Here is a 26,365-nt window from a genome sequence, read left to right on the forward strand (position 1 = left end):
GAGCCGCGGCAAATCGTAGAGGCCCTGGCGGCTCACTACAAGACGGTATATACGCCGGAGGCCTCGTCCACGGTGGCGGAAAATGAGGCCTTCCTCCGGGACATCGCGATGCCGCGACTGGCCCCGTCAGAAGTAGAGGCCCTAGAGGCAGATCTGAAGGCAGAAGAGCTCACGTTGGCAATACTCGCTCTCCGTGCCGGGAAGGCTATGGGCCCAAACGGAATTCCAGTAGAATTCTATAAATTGAACGCTGCCCACATAGTCCCGCATCTATTGGCCATGTACAATGAAAGCCTGTCGACAGGGATACTCCCCCCGGACCAGAGAGTGGCTACCATTGTGGCAATTCCGAAACCTACTAAGCCAGCGCATGAGTGCGCCTCCTATCGCCCAATCTCATTGCTGAATGCGGAGGCAAAAATTCTGGCAAAGGTGCTGGCGACAAGACTGCAGCCCTACCTCACAACCCTAATACACCCGGACCAATCGGGATTTATGCCACACCGGAATACTGCCTTAAATCTACGGCGGCTCCACGGAATTCTTGCGCGCCGCACCTCGATAGAGGAGGACGCAGCCATCCTCTCGCTGGATGCACGAATGGCGTTTGACCTGGTGGAATGGCCGTTCCTCTTCGCTGTCCTTCGTCACGTAGGATTCGGCCCCAAGATGTGCGCATGGATTCAGCTTCTGTATACCGAGCCGCTGGCACAGGTGGTGGTCAATGGCCATATCTCAGACCCCTTTCCGTTGGGGCGGGGTACGCGACAGGGCTGCCCTCTTTACCCGCTCCTTTTTGCTTTGGCTTTGGAGCCACTTGCGGCATGGCTGCGGCAGGACCCGGTGATCCGGGGACTAAGGTGGACAATGGGGTGGGAGGATCGCATTTCCCTCTACGCTGACGACATCCTGTTGTACTTAGCCTCCCCAGCCCGCTCGATCGCTTGTCTCCTGGATATCTGTGCATCGTACGGGAGGGTATCGGGCTACGAGATTAACTGGGAAAAGTCCATTGTCTACATGCTCCACGGCTCCCCGCCTCGGCTCCCGCGGGGTTGTGCGATTCGGGTGGTGACGGACGGGTTCAAATATCTGGGAATCTATGTGACAGCTGATAGGGAACGCTTTATAGCTGAAAATCTAACGAAGCCACTGCTTCGGTTTCAAAGCGATGTCAAACATTGGCGCTCCTTGCCCTTGACATTGCTAGGAAGGGCCGTCCTCTTCAAAATGATGGCTCTCCCTAGATTCCTGTATATACTTCAGAATACCCCCTTCCCGGTGCCCCCAACATACTTCGCCGCCGTCAATGCGGAAGTCACCAGCCTACTATGGGAGGACAGGACGCCGCGGATAGCACTCCACAAGCTCACCAGGGGGTGGTATGACGGCGGGATAGCCCTCCCAGACATACGACTGTACTATTGGGCGTCGCAGCTTACGGTGATAAACCAGTGGTTGCATGTGCCAGGGGAAGACCCGGCATATCGTATGGATCGGCACCTGCTGGGGGCTGAAGGGGTCATGGGGGCGCTCTACAACCACAAAAAGGGCCGATACCCCCCAGGCCCCACGACGCACACTCTCCAGCTATGGTTTGCGGCGCAGCGGGCTCTGGGCTGGGCTGGGAAAATAACCCAAGCTACTCCGTTGTGGGAGGCAAAACAGTTGGGGGTACTACGCACCACCAAGGGGTTCCATCAACGGGACCTCATTGGCATCTCCAGGGTGGGTGACCTTTGGAGGAAGGGAGAAATGGTCACATTTACGCAACTGCAAGCAGATTTCGACCTAGCTGCCACTGAAGGGTTCAGGTACATGCAAATCCGCCACGCACTCCAGGCGGCGGTCCCGCCTGGGACCCGACTTCCGGAGTCGTCGCCGCTAGAGGACCGGCTCCTCACAGAACACCTGACTCAGAAGGCGACCTCCCTAACTTACCGAAAACTGATAAACAACCGGCCAGATCCTTTCGAGGCTCTTAAAAACCGATGGGAGGCTGAGCTGGGGGAGTTTGATGAAACGGACTGGCAGGCGGCTCTTTCCTCCCCTAGGGAGGTGGGCGTCTCATCCAGACTGCGACTGGTCCAACTTAAAATTCTGCACCGCACATACTACACTCGTACACTCCTGTTTAAACTTAACTGAACCGACTCCCCGCTATGTCTTAGGCAGTGTGGGATGGAGGGAACCCTCATACATACCCTGTGGGAATGCCCGGCCATAACTCAGTACTGGAAGGGAATTCTGCGCACGCTCTCCCAAGTGACCAAGGTCCCGACACCCCCGGAGCCGCGGAGGTGTCTCCTCAACGTCTGGGAACCGACTGATCTCCACAGGGTCGCACAACTCTGGGTAACACTGGGAGTTATGTTGGCGAAGCGCAATATAGCTCAAAGGTGGGGCTCTAGCCAAGCTCCAACCCTCGCCCAATGGTCCCGAGATATGGATTCCACAATGGTGGTCGAAAAAACTGTCTATATCCACAGAGGCTGCCCCAAAAAATGGACCCAGGTCTGGGCTGGGTGGAATGCCTATAGAGGGAATATATGTGAACCCCCGAGCGACACCTCAGACTCAGACTTAAGTGATCACGATTAGACGATACATACTTGGTCGACGCAATGTGATAAAAACTGTATTGCGAAGCCAGATGGCGCTCACTCATTTTCAAAATGTCATGAATGTTTCCTTCTACTCGCACTGGACAATTACTCTACTGAACCTGATGCCAATGTGTACTGTTTTATGTTTAAATTTCAATAAAAATATTTACAAAAAAAAAAAAGAAACTGGAGAGAAAGGTGGATTTAGTACTGTGGTAGGAACTGAATCCTGATTGACAAGGGTCCAGTACGTTTTTGGCTTCCTGGAATCAGGATAGTTGCGAATTAACTTCTTTTTCTGGGATAATGATGGGAGGTATGGCTGAGAGATTGGTCTATAGTTGGGTAATATTTTGGTTTTCCTGTAGCTGTTTTCCATACAGTGTGTACATATACTAGTAGGAGCAATTGATTGTAGATTGGGTGAAAACAGGAACACTAATTTGAGCTCCTAGTTGCATTATGCAAGCTTGGCATGGACCGAGTGGGGACCCTGATTTGATATTAAGAAGGAGTTTATGTATTGTTTCTTCAGTTAGTGGATTGAAAACAGACGGCATAGGTGAAGGGGCACTGACCTGGGGGGGGATTAGTTACTGTCAGTGAATCACTAATAATCCTGGTTTTATCCAGGAAGAACTTAGCAAGAGAGTCACAAAGATCCTGTGTAGGAGTGATACCATTGTTTAAGCAAATGGGGATGTCTAGGGAATTCACTATCTTAAAAATCTCTTTAGTGGGATTGGAAGAGTGGACAACTTTTGCTGCTTTGAAATCGGTTCAGGTTTTTCTAATTCAGCTATTATAAGATAACAGGGTAGCTTGTTACTGGGTTTACTCAAAACAGGAGTGTTTGACTCTCCCATTTTTTCTAGGCCTATTTACACTTTTGTTTCACTTCCCTCAAATTTTGATTATACCTGGGCTTGTGAAGACAAAGCATGTGTGATTTTAAGGTTACAAAAGTCATTTAACCATATTATTGACTGGTTATTCATTGATTACATTGAGTGATGCCTTCGGGTATCAAGTCACTAATTTGTGTTTGGATTTCTGCAAGGTGTTAGAGAATTTATGCTGTGTGAGATTGTTTAGCCTGCATCTAGTCTGAATAGAAGAAAGATAGTACTCTGGAAGACACGTATCTGTATTAATCTGGATATAAAAAGTAATTGCACTATGGTTTTTTCCATACAAGAGAGATTGCATCATCTACAATTGTATCTTTGCTATTAGGCAAGACTAGGTTATGGGAATAATAAGCGAGGACCCCCATGAAGGCCTAGCCATGGGCAAATCCCAGACAGGGTGGTGTTGGATGGAGGAGGAATCTGGGGTTCCTGTGGGTTGAATAGCTCTGGTAATCCCCCATGAGAGGCAAGCGAAGTCATGGTTTTCGCCTGGAACGTCCAAACCCCGTGGGCCACTGGTGCCAGCTAGAATGGCCTGCCTGGGACAGGGTGGCGCCCAACCCGCAAGAATTTGCAATTTTTCAAGATGTCAGCTTTTTCTCTGATAAGAATTTCACCAATAACATTTCATTCCAGCTGATGTCCAAGTATGGGTGTTTTAACTCAGTAAACCACGTCACCAGCTAATTTAAATCATGTCCAGGCCGAATGGAAGCCAATTATGTGCTCTACAGTGTAGTTCTTTTTTGGCTCGATTAAGAGATGTAGTCTACCTCTTAGCATGGAGATAAATGATTTGCAATACAATCACTGTCTACTCATAATACATTTGTGGTCGATTTGAAAAAGTCACCATCAATTAAGAGGGAATTATGAAAGCCACATAAATGTGTCAGTTCTCTTAAACTCTGTCATCCCTATGGGCTAATTACAGTTATGGGAAACGACTGTGCAGCATGAATATTTAATGTTCCAGGCTAGCGGGAGTCAATGTGGTATTTATATTCTAGTCTTTGATTCTCAATGCTTCACAAATTCAAAGAATACAAATAATCAGGAAAAATGTTTGAGGAAAAGAAAATCACAATTCATTTTCTGATATAATTATATTGCAGAAACTTGTTTGAACATTGCTCATTCCAAGACCGCAATATTTAATGTTATTTTTGCTGTCTAGCGTACTGCCGCATGCAGCAGAGACCGCATCTGTGATGGGGGATGTAAATCTAATAAAATATATTAAAAATAATTAAACATATAAACTTATGGCCGCAGAATACCTACCAAGGGCAGTGGTGATCCATTTTCAAAATACATCTAAAGAGAAATGATAAAGATCAATGAATGTATATTCAAAACATTGCAGAAGAACACAATGGTGATAAGTATTTTTCAGTGAATCTTCATTTTTTGCTTTTTTTTACGTTTACAAATATAATATAAAAGAATTAACATGTTAACAGTGTGCTACGTAGAACAGTGCAATTTTGGACAACAGGATATTCACATGTGATCTACTGAACAAACAGGGTTCTGCGGGCTACAATAACAGCATTCATCCTGCATCTGATTGAGGTACATGTCTGAAAAGCTCATCCATAATCTGAGAACCCTGGTTCATCGTGACAAATCTCTACCTGCATAGCAAAACACGTTACATGTACACGCACTGCGATCACTAAAATATGCACAACAATATAAGAAATTAGCTAGTTCCGAGAAATCGGATTAATTTGATTATATTGATGTGGTCATCTGTTATTAGATCACTTCCAACAATTGCGCCTCCTGCGCATTAAATGGCAAAATTAGGGAATAAGGTGGGTGTGTTTTGACCTTGTCTGACTTTAAAGGTCAAATGACTGCCAATGTCATTCTTGGAACAGCCTTAGGGGAGGGTTCATAGGCCATGTCACTGCTGGGATAGGACTTCATGGAAATGTACAGTGCACTTGCATTATTGATGTTGTTTACTTCTTTACATTTTTCATATTGCACATACCAGGTCCAACGTGTAGCAGTAGCATGCCGCTCTACATAGGTACAAGTTACAAGAGGATACAGAAATATACAACTTACAATGTGATAATGAAACATAGAAGGGTATAATAGAGCTCACATCAAACAAGTTTAAAAAAGATCTATAGACTATATAACATGCAAAACATTTTCTGAAAATGTATATGGTTTAATGGTAAAGTCAATGGACGGTCAGTTAGTAACACGTCACAGGTGAAAACCGTTCTGAAGCAGCAGGCATGTCAGTTCTCTTTTTAATGTTTTTTGGAAGAGATTAGCCCCGACAGAATGATAAATGGGGATTATGGTCCCGATTCACAGAGCTAATTTAAGACAAAATCCTAAACTTACTACCATTTTCGTATTCACAGAAGGCACTTACTCATTTTGGTATTCACAGAAGACACTTACTCACTTCGGTATTCACAGAAGTTAGGAGTCCTAACTTTAGGACTCCTAAATGCCTTCTGTGAATACCAAAAGTCTTAAAATTAGGATTTTTCTCAGTTTAGGAGTCCTAAAGTTAGGACTCCTAACTTTACTACTACTAAACTGAGAAAAATCCTAATTTTAAGGCTTTAGGTATTCACAGAAGGCATTTAGGAGTCCTAAAGTTAGGAGTCCTAACTATACTACTACTAAACTGAGAAAAATCCTAATTTTAAGACTTTCGGTGTTCACAGAAGGCATTTAGGAGTCCTAAAGTTAGGAGTCCTAACTTCTGTGAATACCGAAATGAGTAAGTGCCTTCTGTGAATACCAAAATGAGTAAGTGCCTTCTGTGAATACCAAAATGGTAGTAAGTTTAGGATTTTGTCTTAAGTTAGTTCTATGAATCGGGCCCTATGATTTTAGCCTGCTCTATGAGAATGTATTTGTTTTCTGAAGACTGGCCTTTCTGGTAGAATGGTACCAGGAGTCACACATTTATAGCTCTCTTGCACTAACCTTACAATTAATGCAATCTCTTTATAGTTTCAAGATTTACGTTGCTTAGGGTCTTGATTTGCATACAGCTGGAGAAAATGTAAAGGCACCCCAAGAACCTACGCCATGCTGTGCAAGTTATCACCTTATAAGAGTTGTAAGTGCAAAAGCGGATTTCTCAATAGAGAAGAGGAGGTTGCAACATATTTTGTGTCATCCACATGGTGATGTAAAAGTAACGGTGGGGCTGTTTTTCATTAACACGTACACAGATCTATCTATCTATCTATCTATCTATCTATCTATCTATCTATCTATCTATCTATCTATCTATCTATCTATCTATCTATCTATCTATCTATCTATCTATCTATCTATCTATCTATCTATCTGTGTGTCTGTCTGTCTGTCTGTCTGTCTGTCTTTCGCTATCACACAGTGAAGATGTCCCTAATGACATGCCTCTTCATGTATACAATGTGAGTGCTGCCAAGCCAATTTGTAAAGCTGTTCTGTGCAGGCAGGTGAGTTAGAGACTCATTGTGAGAAAGTGGTTTATTAGTTGAAGTTGTCCTCTTCAAGTAATAATGGCAGTATTCCTTATTTACTCCAGTTAGATTTCAACAATTTAAACCTGAGCTTATCCATCAGTAGCTGCATCTTTTAGCTTTCAGAGTCTATACGACAACAATAAAATCTAGCAAAAAGTGTGGGGTTGGGGGGTTTATCATGCAAACGGTCATTTTCTTATACTCAACCTCAGTCTCTAACTAGGGCATAAAGACTGTAAGCACCTACTAGTTCCAATAACCTCATGCTGTGGTGAATCCTGCAACTGCTGTGCCCAGCCCTCTGTGCACTGCACCATATCTTGGAAGTTCTGGAGGGGACGTATTTGACTCTTTCAGACCCCCTAATGCAGATACATGACCCTGTGTATTCAGTATCAAACATGAGGGGGAGGTAGAGGGACAGAGAGGCTTGCCCTCCGACCGATAAGCAACCAAAAGATAGGGAGCCATTTAGTTTGCTGTGAAATAACCATCCACAAGGTGAAGGAAACACACTTTATTTTCTTATATAACCCTCACCCACCAGGGTTGCCCCTTGGTGGCATGCTTCATCATTGGGTCCATCCGGTTCCGCTGTGTAATGAGGCATGCTGTGACCTAGCAATCAAGTGGGAGCACTTATAGATCTATTAATATTGTGTACAATGATGATAAAAGGCGTGGAGGGGGTGTTTAATGTGGGGAAAAAAACTTTAAAATACCTGGATAGTAGGTAAACTATTAGTTATTCTGACCTCTAGTTAGTATGATATAAAACAGGGAGAGGTGTGGAAATCGAAAATAATTGCTGTTAGCATGAGCTGAAGCCATCTTGGTTGTGGCATCCATTTTGTTAGCCATGTGATTCTTCCGTCTTCACTATTGCTTGCCTTTCTATTCTGCTTGAGTCATCAGCTTTAGTTAACTCCTTCTATTCTAAGCTCAAGCAATGTATGAGCTCAGAAAAGCCTGTAGCTGCTAGAATGCACCAGCTTGAGAATGTAACTGTCTATCATATCCTACTGATGTAAGCAGTTCTGTCTCCCCTCCCACTTTGCTAACTAAGTGATATCCATCTTCCCACGTTAGGCGATAGCTATTCCTGTGTATGTTTGTACCTTCTATTTGAGTCTACATGCTTACTCCGCAAAAAACTCAGTATAAAAGACCCATGGTCTGTGTATTTAAGTCACTACCTCCTGGAACACTGGAGGGTGTTGTATGAACGTGGTCTCACTCTAGAGTGAATAAACTTGTTATTTTTGAATTCCAGCTTCAGTGCCAATCTCTTCTTTGTTGGTTTGAGGACCCGTGGACAGAGAAGGGTGAACCCCTGCACCGGTGGGCCCCTAAAAAGACTAATTTCCACAGAGGAAAGGGTGGGCAACTATGTACCTGCCTTCCTAAGTGCTGACAAGCTTAAAGCCATCCCCTTGGCTTCACATCAGGATCAAGGATCTACCTCCTTGAGCCACTTCTGTAGTGATGTTGGCGCTAATCACGCTCAAATACTCTGCATGCTACACATGAGAAGGTGATTATACCTACTTCGTATTCACTCTTTTGTAATCTGCAATATATAATCATGAGAGGGTCAGTCTGCCAAAAGTTTGGCAGAAAACAGTACACCAAATATGTACTGTTTATATACATTCTGAATACCACCTATTAGTGTCATAACTAGTGAACTAATGCATGCTAAATATAGTAGTGAGCACTGCTAATACAATTAGTGTACCTTCTGATACACAACATTTAGCAAATAAAACATAGAAATGAACGTGAGACACATACATGCATACCTAGGAGAGGATGCTGGCCGAGCGGAGGTGTCCTGCTGGGGTTTGGAAAAGGATGCAACTGTTGACATAAAAGGGCCTTGGTTTTGTAGTGCTTTGTAGGTGCGTGGGTGAGGAGTTTGAAGAGTACACATTTAAGGAAAGGTAGCCTATGGAGGTCCTTGAGATGTTTGGCTATGCGTGTACGGTGTGAGAGATTGATTGCCTTGTAGATGCATTATGTTCAACTTGGAGTCTTTTGATGAGATAGGCGTTGATATCTATGTAGAAGGCATTCCTGTAATCAAGCCTGCTATCGATGAGGATTTGCATGACAGTTCTGTGAGTGTCCAACAAAAGTCATTCAAAGATGTTCCTGAGCAGTATGAGTCTGTGGAAGCAGGTTGAGATGGGTAAGTTTACTTGATACGCCACAGAGATGCTGCTGTTGATCACAATATCCAGGTTCTGTTCACATTGAATGGATGGGGTGTCAGTCCTAGCTTCTTGAGCCATCATCTGCCTAGATGCTGAAGAGTGTTGAGCTCAGACGGGAGCCTTGTGGGTCGATCATGTTGGACGGATCGGATGAGTAGAGAGCCAGGCTGACCATTCGGGTGTGTGCTGCAAGGAAGGAGCTGACCCATCGTAGTGCTGGGCCTTGAATAACGCATTTGGGGAATCACTGGATGAGTATGGTGTGCAAGCTAGTGTCAAACACTGCTGAGAGGTCTAGTAGGATAAGTGCTGCTGTGTTTCCTCTGTCCATAATGAGGCAGATGTGATTAGTGGCGACGATGAGAACTGTCTGTGTTCTATAGTTGAGTCTCAATCTACACTGGAAGGGTCCAGGAGGTGGTTTGCTTTGAGGTAGTTGGTCAGCTGGGTGTTGATTAATTAAGGACTTTGGCTGGTTATGGGAGGAGGGAGATGGGACTACTGTTGGCCAGGATCAAGAGGTCGGCTGACGATTTTCTGAGGCCGGTAGGTTTGTGCATGTTTCCAGATAGCAGTGGAGAAGGAAGAGTTGAGAATGTGTGTGAGGGTTGTTCTGATAGGCTGGAGGCCTTTGATGTAGATTAAGTACAGGCACTAATCCGATGTGGCTCCTGAGTGGATAGTGCACATGGTGATGTCAGTGTCTGTTGTACGGACAGATGGCAAGTAAGTAGGGTGGATTCCGGGGCAGCTCTGGTATCAGAGTAGAAGGCTTTGAAAGGGGAGGGATGTGGTTGGGGTGCTAAGTTGTTGCAGAGTGTGTTAAGTATTTTATGAAGTAGTTGGAGTATTATGTGCAGAGGAGTTCTTGGGCTGGGGTTATGGGTGTAGTGCTGGTGGATGGGGCACTGAATTCCTACACAATGGTGAATATTTTTGGGGGAGCATTTGGCACATTCTGGATTCTTTCAGTAAGGGCATTGCTCTTGGTAGTTTTGAGGTGCTGGTGGTAGATTGGGAGGGCAGATTTTTAGGATACTCAGTTGTCATTGTCATGGGAGCCTTGCCATCTCCTTTCTCACTGTTTGAAGGGGCACTTTGAGAGCTGGAGGTCCTTGGTGTAACAGCTTGCTTGCTACTTGGCTTAGGGAGTAGGGATGGACCTCAGAGGAGTCAATGAGTCCCCGCAGGAGGTGATCCACATGTTGAAGTTTGTGATTGAGCATGCTAGGTCATCATGGGCGGGGGGGGTCATTGGAACTGGACTTTGGAGATCCAGGTGTCCTCTGGGGTTTTATTCCATTGGCGTCAGTTAGTCTGGGTGTGCATAGTTCTGAGCAGATTGGCAGGTGCACTAGGAGATGTGTCATCTAATCTAGGTAAGCAACACAGGCGGCTCTACTGTGATGTGAGAAAAGTTGGGGAAGATAGGGTTGAGGAGGTGGGCTGCCATGTGGGTGAGGGCGGTCCCTCATTGGATTAATTCTAGGATGCAGATATCATCCACAAGTGTGATGGAGTCGGGTGTATTCTGGTCCTCTAGGTGGAAATTGAGGTCGCTGAGAATAATGAAGGAGTCAGATTTGAGGGACAAAGAGGTGATGTGGTCGATAGGAGAGGAGATGAAATTGAATCTGGGTCTCTGGGGGTGGTAGAGTAGTTCTTCTCCTTGTTAAGTAGTGCACAAGGTGTTCATATTGAACTTCATAAGCTCTAGTCGGTGCTGGTGTGAGTTGAAGCAGTGGAGCAGTTGTGTTCCTCTCTGTAGATGAAGGCAAGCCCATCTTGGGAATGTGTTGGGTCTGTCTAGTCTTATGATTTGGCATCCCAAAGGTGCAGGAGGGAGTGGCTGCTGCTATGGCTGGAGTAAAAGTCTGGTTGAAAAATGTTAGGTCTGAGGAGAGATCATATATGAGGTTCCAGACATCTATGGGTGTTTGGTGAGAGTAGGCTGTTGAGTAGTAGGCAGGTGAGACTGGGATGTTTGTTTTGGAAGAAGGTGATTGAGAGTCTGGAGCAGGGGCAGCTCCTGCATTAGGGTGGAGGAGCGTGACCCCACTGCTTTCTCGCAGTGCGAGAAGCAAAAACATAAAATGGTAAAACTAACATTTTATGCTTCTGCTTCTCACACTACGAGAAAGCAGAAGGGTATGCCTGGTTGGGGAGGAGTGGCTTGCCCAATGTTGTGGGCCCTGACTGTTTGGGCGGCCCTCTGGTGCCGACCAAACCAATCATGCGCACTCTCCCTTTCCTCCATGTAGGCTATGGAGAAAATGGTCTCCCCACAGGCGCCCGGCTGGCGCCGTCCCCACCAATCCCAATGCTGCCATTGCAGCATTGTGATTGGCTGAGGGGAGGGAGGCTGCCTGCTTCCTGTTCAGCAGGAGAGCAGGAAAACGGGCCCCGGGCAGGAGCTGCAACATCGCGGGACCCGGGAAGGTAAGTTTCTTTTTCAAAAAGTATTATTTAATCCACCCTCCCCCTGTACATACCCCAGCACGACCCCTCCCCCCTTTCCCGCAAGTCATGCCGGCCGCGACTGGTCTGGAGCAGTTGTGTGTGTGGTGTGTAAAGTTGGGGGATATTGTGGTTGGAAATCAGGAGAGGGGTAGGACAAATGGCAGGAGGGGAAAGCAAATGGACTGTTAGTCCCCGTTGGTGAGGCCTGGATGTAGTGCTGGGATGGGCATGCTGCGTTCAGAGTATGAAGCGTTTCTCCAGAGTAGTAATGCAAGGGGTCCTGCTCCTGGGCGCTGATAGGCTTGCCATTAGTGCTTTGTCTACCATGTGAAGGCTACTAGGAGGGGATAAGAGAGGGCAGTGGGTAGGGCTGCTAGCAGAGCTAGTGGCACTGGAAGGGAATGTGTGGGAAAAGCAAAACAGAAAGTGGATCAGGGCTAGCAAGGGGTAGAAAATCGAGAGAAACATGAAAAGAAAGCAAAAAAGTGAGGGAGCAAAAAGAACACAAAAGCAGAATAGCAAAAAGAACAGAGAAGCAAAAAGAGACATAAAGAGCAGAATAGCACAAAAGACCTTGGAGCAAAGGAGAGGCATCAGAGAACAAAGAGCCCTAGTATGGGGGAAGTGTAAAGGAGAAACAGGCAAGAGTTAGTAAGACAAGACAGGAGAAAGACGAGGGCGAGGCCCGAAGAGGGGGACAGAAAAGACAGAAAGCACAAATCGAGAGACAGCAGTAGACTGGCAGCCACAGAAGAGAGGCAGAGATGACGCTGAACTGCAACGGCCAAACTTCCAGGTCAAAAGACCGAGACAGGAGGGGAGGGAGAAGGGGAGGAACAGGCCGCCAGGCAAGGGCCAAACAACCAGGTCCTCTACAGGTTGCTCCAGTGGCCATTCAGTCACTATTGATTAGATGAGTGCCCACTAAGTGTCTCTGATTACACTGATTGGAAGATATCTCACATTAGAGAGTCAACACTAGGGGTGGGCGGAATTTGCGGAATTAACCTTCGCAAATTATCGCGAGAATGTTTAAAATTATCGCAAACAAGCAGAAATATCGCGAAGATGCGGAAGTTTTTTTCCGGCATGTTCGCGCGATTTTCTGCATGGTTGCGGGTCGCCAACTTACCCATGTGGCTGCTTGCGGGCGCGGCCATCTTGTTTTGAGTTGTTCTCGCGGTGCATGATCGCGAGAAGAAAGACGTGATCGCGCGACGCATGACGTCACTGCGGGCGCGAACTGTCGCGAGACAGCGCAAATGGCTAAAAACAATACAACATCTCATGGAGAACGCGACCGGATCAAGAAAACTTGTCGGCGAACGCAGGGATTCAGGTAAGGCGATCGCGCGCGCGCGAGAATGTATCATTTTACAGCGCGAGCAAGAAACAAATTATCGCCAAGCTGCGGAAACCGGAATTTTTGACATTTTCGCGCTCTCCGCGGAACGCAAAAATGTCAAATTATCGCAATTTCCGCGAACGGAACGAAATTTTTGCCCAGGCCTAGTCAACACATTATTGACGCTTACATTTTTAGAGGCAGACTATTTTTAGTATTGAGCGGTTCCAGCTGAACCTATTTTCTTAGAGGTTACAGCATTTTTCCTAATTTTCGAAATACATAGAAATACCTGGAAATCCCCCCCTCCCCCAATATGGAAAACGAAAAAGTGAATATTGTGGAAGGTACAGTGGAAGGTATAATGAGAGCACACAGTTCCGAACAGGAAAATAGTGCAAAGAGAAATAGTATTTAAATTAAATAGAAATAAGGATAGGCCAGTGCGGGGGCATACCAGTGCATACCAGTGCATTTCCTGGCTAGACTGCAATCATGAAATATTAATAAATAAAGCACCCAGTAGGCCTGTCCTTAATGTGCACATTTCATACTGGTGCAATAGTGTATATGCCTGTAACAATCTAAAAGAAATTATTATCTAGTTTCAATATAGTGAAACTAATAGGGATAAGCCCCCTTAATTGCCAAAATAAACTGGATCTACCTTAACATCTACATCAGTCTGTGGGAACACTGCCCTAATAAATTTTTACATTAATTTGTCTGAATATGCATTCTTTATTCGATTAGGTTGTTATAACATTGGTACATCTTTCACTTTAAGAAAAATACATTACTAACTTATATGAAATGTACACCAGCACTATTCTTGCCTAGCATATCAAAAGCCTGTCAAAGGCACAACCTTTCTCAGTCACTCTTTGACAGAAATGTGAAAACCTCAGGAAACTCCGCACGGAGAGTTACAACACGAAACAAGAACACAAATGAGGCAAGATCTAGTGCATAGTCTTCCAGTTCAGGGTATGATTTGTTAGATCATAACCACAACAACACCTTTTCACATGTTGTCCCCACATATTCTTGGAAAAGATAAAACTATAATCTAGGCGCGTAATAACAAATATACAATGAAGATATCACCCACAAAATGCTAGAAAGCTGTTCTATAGTGCTGCGCGCTGGAAACAGCCAACTTGAGAATAATTGATTTTTCCACCAATATCCTTTTTAATATTCCCACTAAATTCATCTAATTTGGGAAATACTAGCTTCTTTAGATGAGCCATGAGTCATATTTCTTCACGTCGCACACAATGATTTAATTTCATCCTTGTTAAACCAGTAAATGGATGAAGAAAGGCCGCCTTCTTTTTCAGAGAAAATGTGCCTTTGCTGGTTAACTAGAAAGCTAATGAACTCAATATATGTGTTCCAGACTTATATTGCTTTATTTGCCTTGTGGGATATTTTCTACATGTATTAAAAGAATCTCTCAGCTGTGAGCACCGTTTGGCAGAAACACTTTGCTATAGTAAGAATTAACCGAATTAATGAAATCCTTTTGGAATCTATAACTCAACAGCCTATTCATGCTGATTTGATACTGGTATTTTTCTAGGTTCTTTCTTAATACATACCTTGTCGTGTATTAACATTTCTACAGAAACTGTTGGGAGTTCAGTTGCGCTGTATGATACCTCCTCCTCTGGTAAATTATTTTCTTTCATTAACCTCTGTTACCATTGTACCACTTTCCCGTGGATGGCAATCCATGCGGCCCCTGATTAGACGAAATCTGAACCTTGTTTTGATACCAGGGTTACATGAAATGTTCCTAAATGCTGTATATTCGAATCTTGAAAGGTAACCCCTTTTAGTTTTTCTCTGGCAAGGGGCACAAGCACACTTACTAACTGAACACAGGCTACACTCCTATCTTGTTCACGTGACGGCTTTTCTTTCAATATGCGCATCCATTTCCAGCACAAGGTCAACCATTCCAAACAATCTTTAAATCCACTGTTCAGTCTCTAAATATAAGTAGTCACCACACTTTCTTTTGACCAATAAACATCTGCAGTTACTTTGTACATGTGTGCCCCACATAGAATAACATCACAAGTAAGACATTTCATTGTTACTAACCCAGTCCTCTTTAATTATACTGCATACAGCAGTAGAGTTTAATCGTATTTTTTCCTTCCATTATCTTCATGTTCAATTTATGAATGTATATTCCACATTTGTATTATTTTTTATTATTTTTATTCGGCAGCTCACAAATTAAGATGTACAACTGCAATTCCTTATATAAAAAATATAACATAATTACAAACCACCAACCATTGTATGTGAAATAAGTTAACAAAGGCTAGAAATGTTTGAAGTGAATTAGGCAAGCAGAGTTGGACTTTGGGAGCAAATGCTTAAGTGGCGTCTCTCAGAAAGCATCAGAATTCTGCAAGACATACATTTCTGGCACGTCAACGCATGAGAAATATACACCACTTGAGACTTTTGGATAAAGTGACTCACCTCCCGACCCTATTTTGGATGATGTCTATAGTATTTCCACAGTCTCAAAAGACTCAGTGTCGGCCCTCTCTGGGTACCGTGCCAGAGATCATTCCCAAGACCATACCACTGCGACAACTAACATGAATATATTTATCAAAAAATATCAAGGCCACATCAAAAGCGTCACTTTCTTCACAGTCATGCATTCATTTATTTGATTTCCATCTTCTTTACTGCTGGACATACGGCTAGTGTATGCCTGTATGATACATACGTTTTTGCCCCAAAATATGTTTTTCTAACTTGTGACGTGTGCCTTGTACTCACTGCAGATGGCGATATTTCCTTCTTGTGTGTGGACTATAACATTTTTATTATCTTGAAGATTACTTCATAGAAATGCTGGCAATGGAGAGGCAATACCAGTCAGGAGGGGGCCTTCTTGTCCATGTATTATCGCTCCATTCATTTCACCTATTAAGGAAGACCCTGTTAGACGTCTTGTTCTGGGACAAGAGCAAGAAGCAATGCTGTGCACACACATGCTTGGCCTGGTTAGTGATGGTTCAGGCAGTATTGCAACCTCTCTCTCTTCTTTATCTTCTGTTGGAAACGGGTAGCGTGGTGCAGAGCGGGTGGGCCAAACTCCGGAGGAAATGTGCAAAGCATCCACGCAGTACACACAGGCGACACACAAGGCACACTACAAAAAGAGACACTACACCAGTTTAGGTAAAAAGAACTTTTGTATTGTCCAAAACCACAAGGTGTCAATAGGCAATCTCTGTACTGCGCCAACTGGCGCTCGGTTAACATTTACAGGGGGGAATTATGTACAGGGCAGGGCCAATCGGGCCCCTGCCGGAATCATTGCGACCTAGAAAACCATGAAAATAAATCCATCAGCCTCAATCCTGCAATAAAAGCATCATGGTACAACATCAGCAAGAGTCCGGGACACCTGGAATAAAACACATCATGGCATTCCCGTAAGCATCATCAATATGATTGACTCCTGAGCCTGAGGCAGAAATTAGGGTAGGCAGTGCATCAGTACATCAAACCCTGGCATCTAAAACTAGCGCTGCACACAACAAATGACTAGCACTTTAAATCAGGCCTAGGAACATAGCGCTGCACAGGGCATTTGAATAGCACTTTAGATCATAACCTTCAACATAGCGCTGCACGGGGCAATTGAATAGCACTTTAAATCACGCATTTACCCTAGCGCTGCACATATCGATTGACTAGCGCTTCCAATCAGGCTTAGGAACATTGCGCTACACATAGCACGGCGAAAGCGCTCGGAACATGGCACATAAACATAGCGCTGCACTTTCCTGTAACAACAGCACTCCCTAACAAGTTAGCAGTCCCAGACAGTACAGTCACGGAACATGGGAGTCCCTCCTCTGAGACTCTCCAGCCAAAGTTAGGCCCCCAAATGTGGTATCTGGGAGCCCCCCCATCCAGGGGCTCATGCGTTAGCAGTTGTGTGGCCACAGTTAGATTGGCCCAGCTGGAGCAGCCTGCCAAGATATGTCACCATCGGGGGTGGGCACCGACTGTGCCCCGACACCCCCCCCACTCACCGGGACACTCCTAGGTCTTCCGACTTCCCTGGGTTCCTCCGGCGGGCCCTCAGAGGCTTCCATGCAGGGGGGGGGTCAGACACCGACAACGTGCGTCGAAGCCTCCTCGCTCCTCTATACCCTCCAGGCCGCTGCGGGTAGTGCGGGACTGTCTATGCGGGGGGGGGGGGCAGGCACCGACAATGTGCCTCGAAGCCCCCTCGCTTCTCTCACAAGGACTGCTGCCGCACCCGGGGCTCTCCTCAGTGCACGGAGAGACCCCCAGGCTGCAGTACCTCTCCTCGGCGCCAGACTTCGCCTCAGGACTTCACGGAGCTTCACCCGGGCCCCCTCCTGGGACCCGCGACTTTACAGGACGTCCGTGACTTGGGGGAGGCGGGGTAGGCTCCCGTCCTCCTCCTGGGGTCTCCACCAGCGCGGGTTTGGCTCCCGCCTGGCACAGCGGCAGCCGCGACGCCCAACACGAGGCGGGACTTCCTTGGGGCGCGCCAGCCAGCACCAATCGCTGCGAGGCTCCCCTGACGTCACGGGGGAGCCCGCGCAGCCCTCCGGGTCCGACGGCGGGGATTCTTTCTCTGTTCCATGGCGGCGATATGCGAGGTGGGCACCCGCTTAGTTACCCAGCATGTAGAGCGCCGCCATTACGCGGGGTGGGCACCCGCTGTAAGTTTAAACATTCACAGGCGGCACACACGCGGGGTGGGCTCCCGCTCCGCTTTACATAAGTTCAAATGTGCCCGAGTCACGGGATGGCCTCCCGCTGGCTTTGTAGGCGCTCCGAGGTGGCCCCCACGCGGCGCTTCCACATGAACCAGTCCTTCCCTCCAAACAGCGCTACTGGGGCCGTAGAAAGGGCGCTTCCCAGGTGCTAGGCAGCCTCCTCAGCTCCAGGGGCATCAGGCAGCTGGGATTACCACACTCACCGGCAGAGCACAGTCAGTTCCAGTGTAGCGCTCACCAGATTTAGCGCTCTCCTTCCAGGGGCAGCTTGTAAATAGCGCTCTCCTTCCAGGGGCAGCTTGGAAATAGCCCTCTCCTTTGTAAATAGCGCTCTCCTTCCAGGGGCAGCTTGGAAATAGCGCTCTCCTTTGTAAATAGTGCTCTCCTTCCAGGGGCAGCTTGGAAATAGCGCTTTCCTTTGTAAATAGCGCTCTCCTTCCAGGGGCAGCTTGGAAATAGCGCTCTCTGGTTCCTGCCCCTTGCTTGAGGGTTTCTTGAGGGGGGGAAATTGCGTTGGTGGCTGAAGGCGGACTAATTAGTCTCTGCCTGTCGTCCCTGGATTCTCCTCTCGCCGGGCCAGATCAGTGGGTAGTTCAGGATCCCTCACTCACTTGAAAGGCAGCACCTAAGCCCTGTCACTTTCAGAGGCATAGGTCCCTGACTAATCGTACCGCCTAAACTCCTGCGAAGGCTTCTCCAGGTCTGCGTTGCCACAACTATATCTTTCCCTCGCCCTGTGGACAGTAGGGGGGGGTAGGTAGGCTCAGGGCCCAGCACACAGGCCTATGTGGCGGCAACCCTTGGCAGCAGGTCCCCTCTCTCCCTGGTCCACCCTCTGACTGACTGCATGGCAACCCAGCTCCGCCCTTTACACGCCCCTCACCCCACCTTCCAGACAGTGCCAGAAGCTTCTAGAAGCGTCTGGGGAAACTGGCTCTCACTGGCCTAGGGGGAGGGGTAGAGCACCCTGGGTGCCAGGCTTCCCTCCAAAAGCTGGGGCTGCTGGGAAATAATGCCTAGACTGTCAACCCAGCTCAGTCAAACGGCGCAACCACACAGCTTTGGCATTCATTTTAAGTTACATTTTTAAAATGGGGAAACTCAGTCTGCACACATTCAATCTTTGCATTTACACATGTGGTTCCACAGAAAAGCAAAAAATTTCTGGGAAAAGGGCCAAGTCCAACATCTTCATTAATAGAAAATAATTCAACAGGGCCTTCAGCTGCTCCTCTTCCTCATATCCACACTGATTTACTACAACCCAGCACAGAACTATAATGCCGGTTTCCAACTAACTCATAAACAGCGACATCAGCCATCCCGCATCTATCTTCTGCAACCCTAGCATGCAGTACAGGTACACACTAAGCAATCATCAAGATAATATTTCTGCTTGTTAGAAGTACTCACTAAGCAACTTCCAAAGCCTCCACTAGAAATCTCTTCCCCGAGACAAGGGTTCAGCTGCCACAAGGCTCCCATGGTCAACTGGCTCTGCTAGTTTTGGTTGAGGACAGAGCAGTCACAATAGATTGTGGAAATGTGCGCCAACGTTACCCTCATTTAATCATTCAGTATTTAGAAGATCTGGACTCTCCATATGAGCCTTGGTTACAAGCAAGCTTCTGCCATGGAACGACCATACCCTAGATGCCCACAATATATATGCTGTCACAATTCTCACCCAATGGATAGAAGAGCCTTCAATTCACAAAAGCTCCATTACAATGCTACCTTGCTTGATATTCTAATGGAACATCATGCCATATTCCACCATCACCAACCTCCACCATGTGCCATTTTCCAGCACTTAAACTGAATGCATGGATATCGACTACAATCAACTGAGCAATGCACAGGATGATGGAGAACGTCTTGCAAAGAGGAAGACAACTTAAGATTCATTTATAACACAGCTCCGTTTTTGAAGTTAGCATCTGCTGACATTTGAAAAATACCTGTGCCTCTCCTGACCGATGGCATTAAAGAGCAATCAGATTTTCAAAGAAAGCGCAGATCCTTTAGGCACAATGATGTAAACCTCTTTCATCATTTTTAATAAAAATCAAATGGTCAATACGCACATCATCTAAGTCAATAACACCAGAAAATGAAGGTTCCTTACTTATCACAGACAGAACAATGATGACACCGGTCTGGCTTCACGAGCTGGCATCTGTCACAGTATCTGATTGCTGAGGACACAGAAAATATATTGGGTTAGTCTCTGGTCTTCTTTAGCCCATTCACATTACACAAAGGCTGTGCCAAGTCCACACACACATTTATACCCACTACTGTATACATTTGGGGCTGTCTTAATCTCATTCCACGCGTAAAATTCGATCACGTTATTCCCCAAAAATGAACAAGCACGGTGTAATGTTGCTAACATTTGACTAACTTTATAATGAAAGAAAATTGTTCTGTTCTTTCGCTCACAGCTTTCTGCCTACAAATATATGAATAAATGAAATGTAACACATCAATGAAAAATTCAAGAAAGAACTATATTGTAAGACGGCACATAGCTGTTGATGAGGGTGAGGAATCTTCAAGAGGGAGGGGTGCAAACAGTAGATTTTCAGCATCAGTATTCATTTAGTTTTATAGTCATCATCCCAATTATTCGGTAATATTTTGTTCTGATTCTCTGTAAATGTTAAAAGGCTGAACTGATTTGCACCTTCTAGGGACTTTATCCTCATGTGATTTCTTCTTTCAGGTCCTGTTTTTTCGTGCTTCCTCATCTCATGTTGCTACAGCTTTCAGGTTGGGGAGCCTGCTCTTCATCATTTGCTTTTTCAGAGGACATCACATAACAAAACAAAGAATGCCAAGATAACGTAAAGTTTCTTACCTGTCGGTGTAGTTTTGCAGCTTGAAGACTTTCTGGATTCACTATGCTGTGCATTTTTCCGCCATCTAGTGGTTGGGTCCGGAATTGTAGTATTTCTTCTCTTTTTTTTTTTCGTGGCCCAGCTGGGCGCCGACATACCACCATTTGGTGTCCCTCGTGACGTCGATGCGCTTCCTCCGGAAGCTCCCACCTTTGGTCGCCATCTTCGGATTCTTTTTTCTTGTTTTTTTCTGCTAGTTCTTCTCATTTAATCCTTGTAAAGTTTTTCACCTTCTGCCCCCCTTTATCCTCCTGTCTCATCTTTCTGGCGGAGGAGGGTGGGTTCGCTAGTGAATCCAGAAAGTCTTCAAGCTGCAAAACTACACTGACAGGTAAGAAACTATACGTTTTGCAGCGTGAATCTTTCTGTATTCACTATGCTGTGCATCGACTTTGTAGCGGTTTGTCCTTATAGTGGTGGTTGGGTGGAAGATGAGCATTGGTTACTGAAAATGTGTTGCAAGACCTTCTGTCCCACTTGTGCTTCTTTGTCCATTTGGATATCCACACAGTAGTGTTTAGTGAACGTGTGCACTGAAGACCATGTAGCCGCTTGGCAAATGTCTTGAATTGGTGTGTTGGCTAGAAACGCAATTGTTGCTCCTTTCTTCCTTGTGGAGTGAGCATGAACTGCTCCCTGTAATGGCTGAGCTGCCTGTTTGTGGCAGAGTAGTATGGTTTGTGCAATCCATCGTGCAATGGTATTTTTGGTAACTGGTCGTCCCAAAAAACTGCTGGCAAAGGATACAAAAAATTGCTTTGTTTTTCTGCACTCTTTTGTCCTTTCCATATAGTGCATCACTGCCCTCCTAGCGTCCAGTGTGTGTAAGGCCCTTCCTGTGCTCGTGGAAGGTTTTTGGAAAAAACTTGGTATTTGAACTGTCTGATTGATGTGGAACTTAGACACTACCTTAGGCATAAAATGCGGGTCCATTCTCATGACAATCCTATCACTGTGTATTTGCAGGTAGGGTTCTTGGAGTGTTAGCGCTTGCAATTCACTCACTCTTCGCAGTGATGTGATAACTACTAGGAAGGCTGTCTTTGGTGTGAGCATATGCAGTGTAGCTTTGTGCATAGGCTCAAATGGTGCCTTCATTAGTTGCGTTAGCACTACATTGAGGTTCTATGCTGGTGCTGGCATTCTGCCTGGAGGTGCGATCCTTTTTGCACCTTCTAGGAATCTTTTTACCACCTGTGATGTGAAGAAACTTTTCACTGTTTCTCATCTTGTGTAAGCCACAATTGCCGCTAAGTGGACCCTTAGGGATGTGTAGCCTAGTTTATTCTGCAGTAGATGCGTCAAGTATTTTAGTACTGTTGATTCCTTAGTAATTTTTGTTTGCAGTTTCTCCCTAATGCACCATTCGGTGAATCTTTTCCACTTTGCTATGTAGCACTTTCTTGTGGTCGGTCTTCTTGCCACACTGAGTACCGCCATCGTGCTCGCCGGTAATTTGAGGTGTGCGAACTCTAGGTCCTCAGGAGCCATGCAGCTAGGCTTAGGCTTTCTGGTTCTGGGTGCAGTACTCTTCCGTTTTGCATCGTTAGCAGGTCCTTCCTGGCGGGGAACCTGTGTGCGTGCGTTTGTGACATCTCCATGATTTGTGAGAACCATGTTTGTCTGGCCCACTGGGGTGCTATCAGGATGAGCGTCATGCTGCTGAACCTGCACTTGTTCAGCACCCTGTGTAGTAGCGGTATTAGTGGAAAAGCGTAGGCAAATGTCCCTGACCAGCTTATCCATAGCGAATTCCCCAGGGACTGTTTGTACGGTACTCTGGATGCGAGGTTTTGGCATTTTTGCATTTTGGTGTGTTGCAAAGAGGTCTATTTGTGGAGTCCCCCATTGGTGGAACACCTTCTGGATTTCCTGTTGGTTGATCTCCCATTCGTGGGATGCTGACGTCTGTCTGCTGAGCCAGTCTGCTTCTACATTGTCCTTCCCTGGTAGATGTATTGCTAACAGGTCTATTTTCCTGGGGATTGCCCATCTCCATATTTCCTGCGCTAGCCGGGAGAATGTCACTGAATGTGTCCCTCCTTGCTTGTTGATGTAGAACATGGTAGTTGTATTGTCTGTTTGTATCAATACTCTGTGCCCATACAGTGGTTTCTGAAAGGCCTTTAAGGCTAGGAACACTGTCTTGAGTTCTAGGTAGTTGATGTGCTTTATTGCATCTTGTAGTGCCCACAACCGCATTACTTTGAGGTTGTTTGAGTGCGCTCCCCACCCCTTCTGGGAGGCGTCTGTTGTAATGGTTACAGTTGGAGTTGGTTGTGTGAATGGTCTCCCCTGTGCTAAGTTCTTCTGGTTCCAGCATGCTATTTCTTGCTGTACTGTCTGTGTTACAACCACTAGATCCTCCCAACTCCCTGTTGCTTGTGACCATTGCTGCTGGATCCATTCTTGGAATGGTCTCATGTGCAGGCGAATATTCGGTACCAAATGTATGCATGATGCCATCATCCCCATCAGTTTGCTCACAGTCCTCACTGTCAGAGCTTGCCCCTTGCGGTAAAGACACGTCTCCTTGCATATAACCAGAGTCCTCTTTGCACATGGAATCACCGTGCTCTGTATGGTGTTGATCTCTGCTCCTAAGAATCTTTTCAGTTGTTCTGGTTCTATTGATGTCTTCTCCCAATGGATTGAAAACCCCAGTTGGGCAAGCGTCTGTATCACTATCTCTATGTGGCTCTTGCACCTGTGGTATGAGCTTGCTTTTACCAGCCAGTTGTTGAGGTATGGGTATACATGTATCCCCTTCCTCCTTAAGTGTGCTGCTACTGCCGTGAGACATTTTGTGAAGACTCTTGGTGCTGATTTTAGTCCGAAAGCTAGCACTGTGAACTGGTAGTGAGTTTTGCCGATTATAAGCCTGAGGAGGTGTTTGTGTTTGCTGTTGATGGGGATGTGCAAGTAGGCGTCCTTTAAGTCTATAGTTGCCATGTAGTCTCCTTTTTGTAGCTGAAGTATGACCTCTTGGAGCGAGGTCATCTTGAACCTTTGAGGCTTTATGAACCTGTTTAGGAATCTGAGGTCTAGAATTGGACGTAATGTTCCGTCTACCTTTGGTATGAGGAAGTAGGTTGAGTATACCCCTTTGTTCCGTTGTTTTTGTGGCACAATTTCTATGGCTCTTTTCTTTAGCAGTTCTCTTGCTTCCTGCCTCAAGTGTGTCAGCTCTTCTGATGTGCACACTCTGACCCTTGGCCTTCTGTTTTGCGGTGGCCTTTCCAGGTCTATACAGTACCCATATTGTATAAGGTTCAATATCCATTTGTCTGATGTTATTTTCCTCCACTCCTCGAGGAAGTGTCTTAATCTGCCTCCTACTGGTGTTATGTGTTGGAGGAGCTGTTGAAGATTTTGATTTTTTGCTGGTTTTTGTCTTGGCTCTTTCTGCACTTCCTGAGGTCTCATCCAGGTGTGCGTTGTTTTTGCTGGTGAGTCACTTTCCTGTGGGAGGCTGACTTCCCCTCTGGCCGTTACGCCTTCCTCGGCCGCGCCCTCGAAAGGATTGTCCTCGGGCTGGTACTGCCAGTTCTGCTGATGCTGTCCCTGCTGCTGTCCCTGGTTACCCCCTTGATAACTTTGCTGGGTGGTTTGGTGTGTTGCCCCAGGCTGATGATTTCCTCTGCCTGTTGGTCTCCTGGAAGGTGTTCCTCTTCTCATACCTCGGAACTGCAGCAACCCCATAGACCTAGCTGTTTCATTATCTTTTTTCAGCTGGTTCAATTTTTCATCTACTGGTGCTCCGAACAGTTGTTCCCCGTTGAAGGGTGTGTTGAGGATGTTGTTTTGGACCTCATTCTTGAAACCTGAAATTCTTAACCAGGCATGCCTCCTTTCTGTGATCCCCAGCATCATCTGCCTGCTAGATGTCTCTGCTGCATCTAGGGCTAACTTTAAACATGTATTAGCCATGTTCTTCCCCTCTTCTACCAGGTGGCTTGCCCTTCTCTGGTATTGTTCTGGTACGTGCTTGAGGAGTTTTCCCACTTCTTCCCAGTGCTGGTATGCGTGTCTGTTAATAAATAAATAAAATAAATGAGTGCATTGGAGTTGTCGATGCACCATTGTATAGCTGCACTCCTTTCCATCTTACTACCTATCATGTCCATCCTCTTGCTTTCTTTGTCTGGTGGTGGGCCTGAGTTTGTGGGTATATTTGCTCTTTTCCGAGCCGTGGATGTAATGATGGAGTCGGCTGGTACTGACCCTCTGATGTACATGGGGTCCTTCGAAGAATGTTTATATTTTTTCTCTGCTCGTGGAGTCACAGCTCTATACATGGTCCAGAACACTTGGGAGCACGGGCAGGAACTGGCTTTTAGTCTGGGATGGCAACAAGGTCTCCAAGAGGAAGCAGACTGGGGTTTCTCTTCCTCTAACTGCACTCCATACGTGTCAGCAGCCCTTTTGATGACTTGATTGAAGATCCCTATGTCTTCCGGCGGCGAAGGCCTCGACGGATATGATTCTGCGCCCTCTTCTGGTGATTCGGCATTGAGATCTTCCCACGGCAAGTCGTGAGCCTCCGAAGAAGTCGACTCTTGGTAAGTCTCATCTTCTTCCCCTTTGCCTGTCCCGTAGTACAGGTCTTCTTCCTGTTCCTCTCCCGGTTCAGGTGTGTTTGGCGCTTGGAAGTCCTCGACACCCCCTTCTGTTTCGGGCGTAGTCTTCGACAGTATGCTGTAGAATTTTAGGTTTTTGTCGAAGTCTTTCTTGCGTTGCAAGATGTTAGCCATTTTGACCTCGAGCCTCTTTCTTTTCTTTTCCATCTCTGCCGCGTGATCGGCTTCGAGGGCCTCGACCTTCCTCTTCGCGGTTGTCGACGTTGAAGTCGAAAAACTGTCTCGGGCCTTCGCCTTTCGACGTCGAGGCCTCTTTTTCGTGGCTGCTCTTTGGCGCCTTTCCCTTGTCTTGGGATTTCGCTGTCTGGGGTCTTTCTCAGAGGATCTGACGGTCTGCTTGTCCTTGGTTGCAGTAGTCGACGTCGAGTGCTTCGACGGCCCTGCTCCTTTCGAGGACTTTGGTTCGCTTTGGCGAGTAGCAGTGGAGTGTTTAGGGTTCAACGACTCTCTTACCTCCTTTGACGTTTTCTTTTCGACCTCGACGACCACGACGTCTTCTGGTCCTTCTGCTACGTTGTCTTCCTCTCCGCTGGAGAGTCCCAAATCTCGGAGCGATGGGGGCGTCCCCTGCCCCTGCATGTTGTAGTTTGCTCTTCTCTGTCTCTCCCTTACTCTGAGAGTCTTCGGGATGAACGCTGCACAGGCATTGCAGTCCTCGCTTCGATGGTCGAGCGGCAAGCAGAGATTGCAAACAGGGTGTTGGTCCTTTTGCGGGTACTTGTGGTGGCAGTTTGCGCAGAATTTGAACGGAGTCTTGTCCATCACCGCACCCAGGGAGCCCCCTGTATGCGCATTCTCCTTCGAAAAACGTCGAATTCTTTGATGTTCTCTGAACTGTTGTCGAGCTTCTTCTTTACTTGATCTCCGGTGTCTTCCCCGGTGATATATTCCAATATTCTTCTCTCTTTCGTCGATTCTTCTCTCCAAAGTTCTTGGAGCTCCTTCCTGTTGATCCAGACCCAACGGCGGAAAAAAGAATCTGAAGATT

The 26,365-nt window shown here is 46.3% G+C and overlaps 1 protein-coding gene across 8 annotated transcripts in view; it reads right to left on the reverse strand.

Annotated features, from left to right (window-relative positions):
- The window catches only part of ZDHHC2 (zDHHC palmitoyltransferase 2), a 555,886-nt gene that overhangs the window by 315,666 nt on the left and 213,855 nt on the right, over positions 1 to 26,365 (reverse strand). For all 8 annotated transcript variants that reach the window (XR_014978173.1, XM_085642023.1, XM_085642022.1 and 5 more), the window contains exons 5-6: positions 19,963 to 20,032; positions 4,802 to 4,834 (exon numbers count right to left, since the gene is read on the reverse strand). Coding sequence is in view for 7 of the 8 variants with exons in the window: in XM_085642023.1 (XP_085498149.1) it covers positions 4,802 to 4,834; positions 19,963 to 20,032 (103 nt within the window). In the remaining variant the exon portion in view is untranslated. The remainder of the gene's footprint in view (positions 1 to 4,801; positions 4,835 to 19,962; positions 20,033 to 26,365) is intronic.

Source organism: Triturus cristatus, chromosome 2_2, assembly GCF_964204655.1.
Source record: "Triturus cristatus chromosome 2_2, aTriCri1.1, whole genome shotgun sequence".
Classification (NCBI taxonomy): Eukaryota; Metazoa; Chordata; class Amphibia; order Caudata; family Salamandridae; genus Triturus; species Triturus cristatus.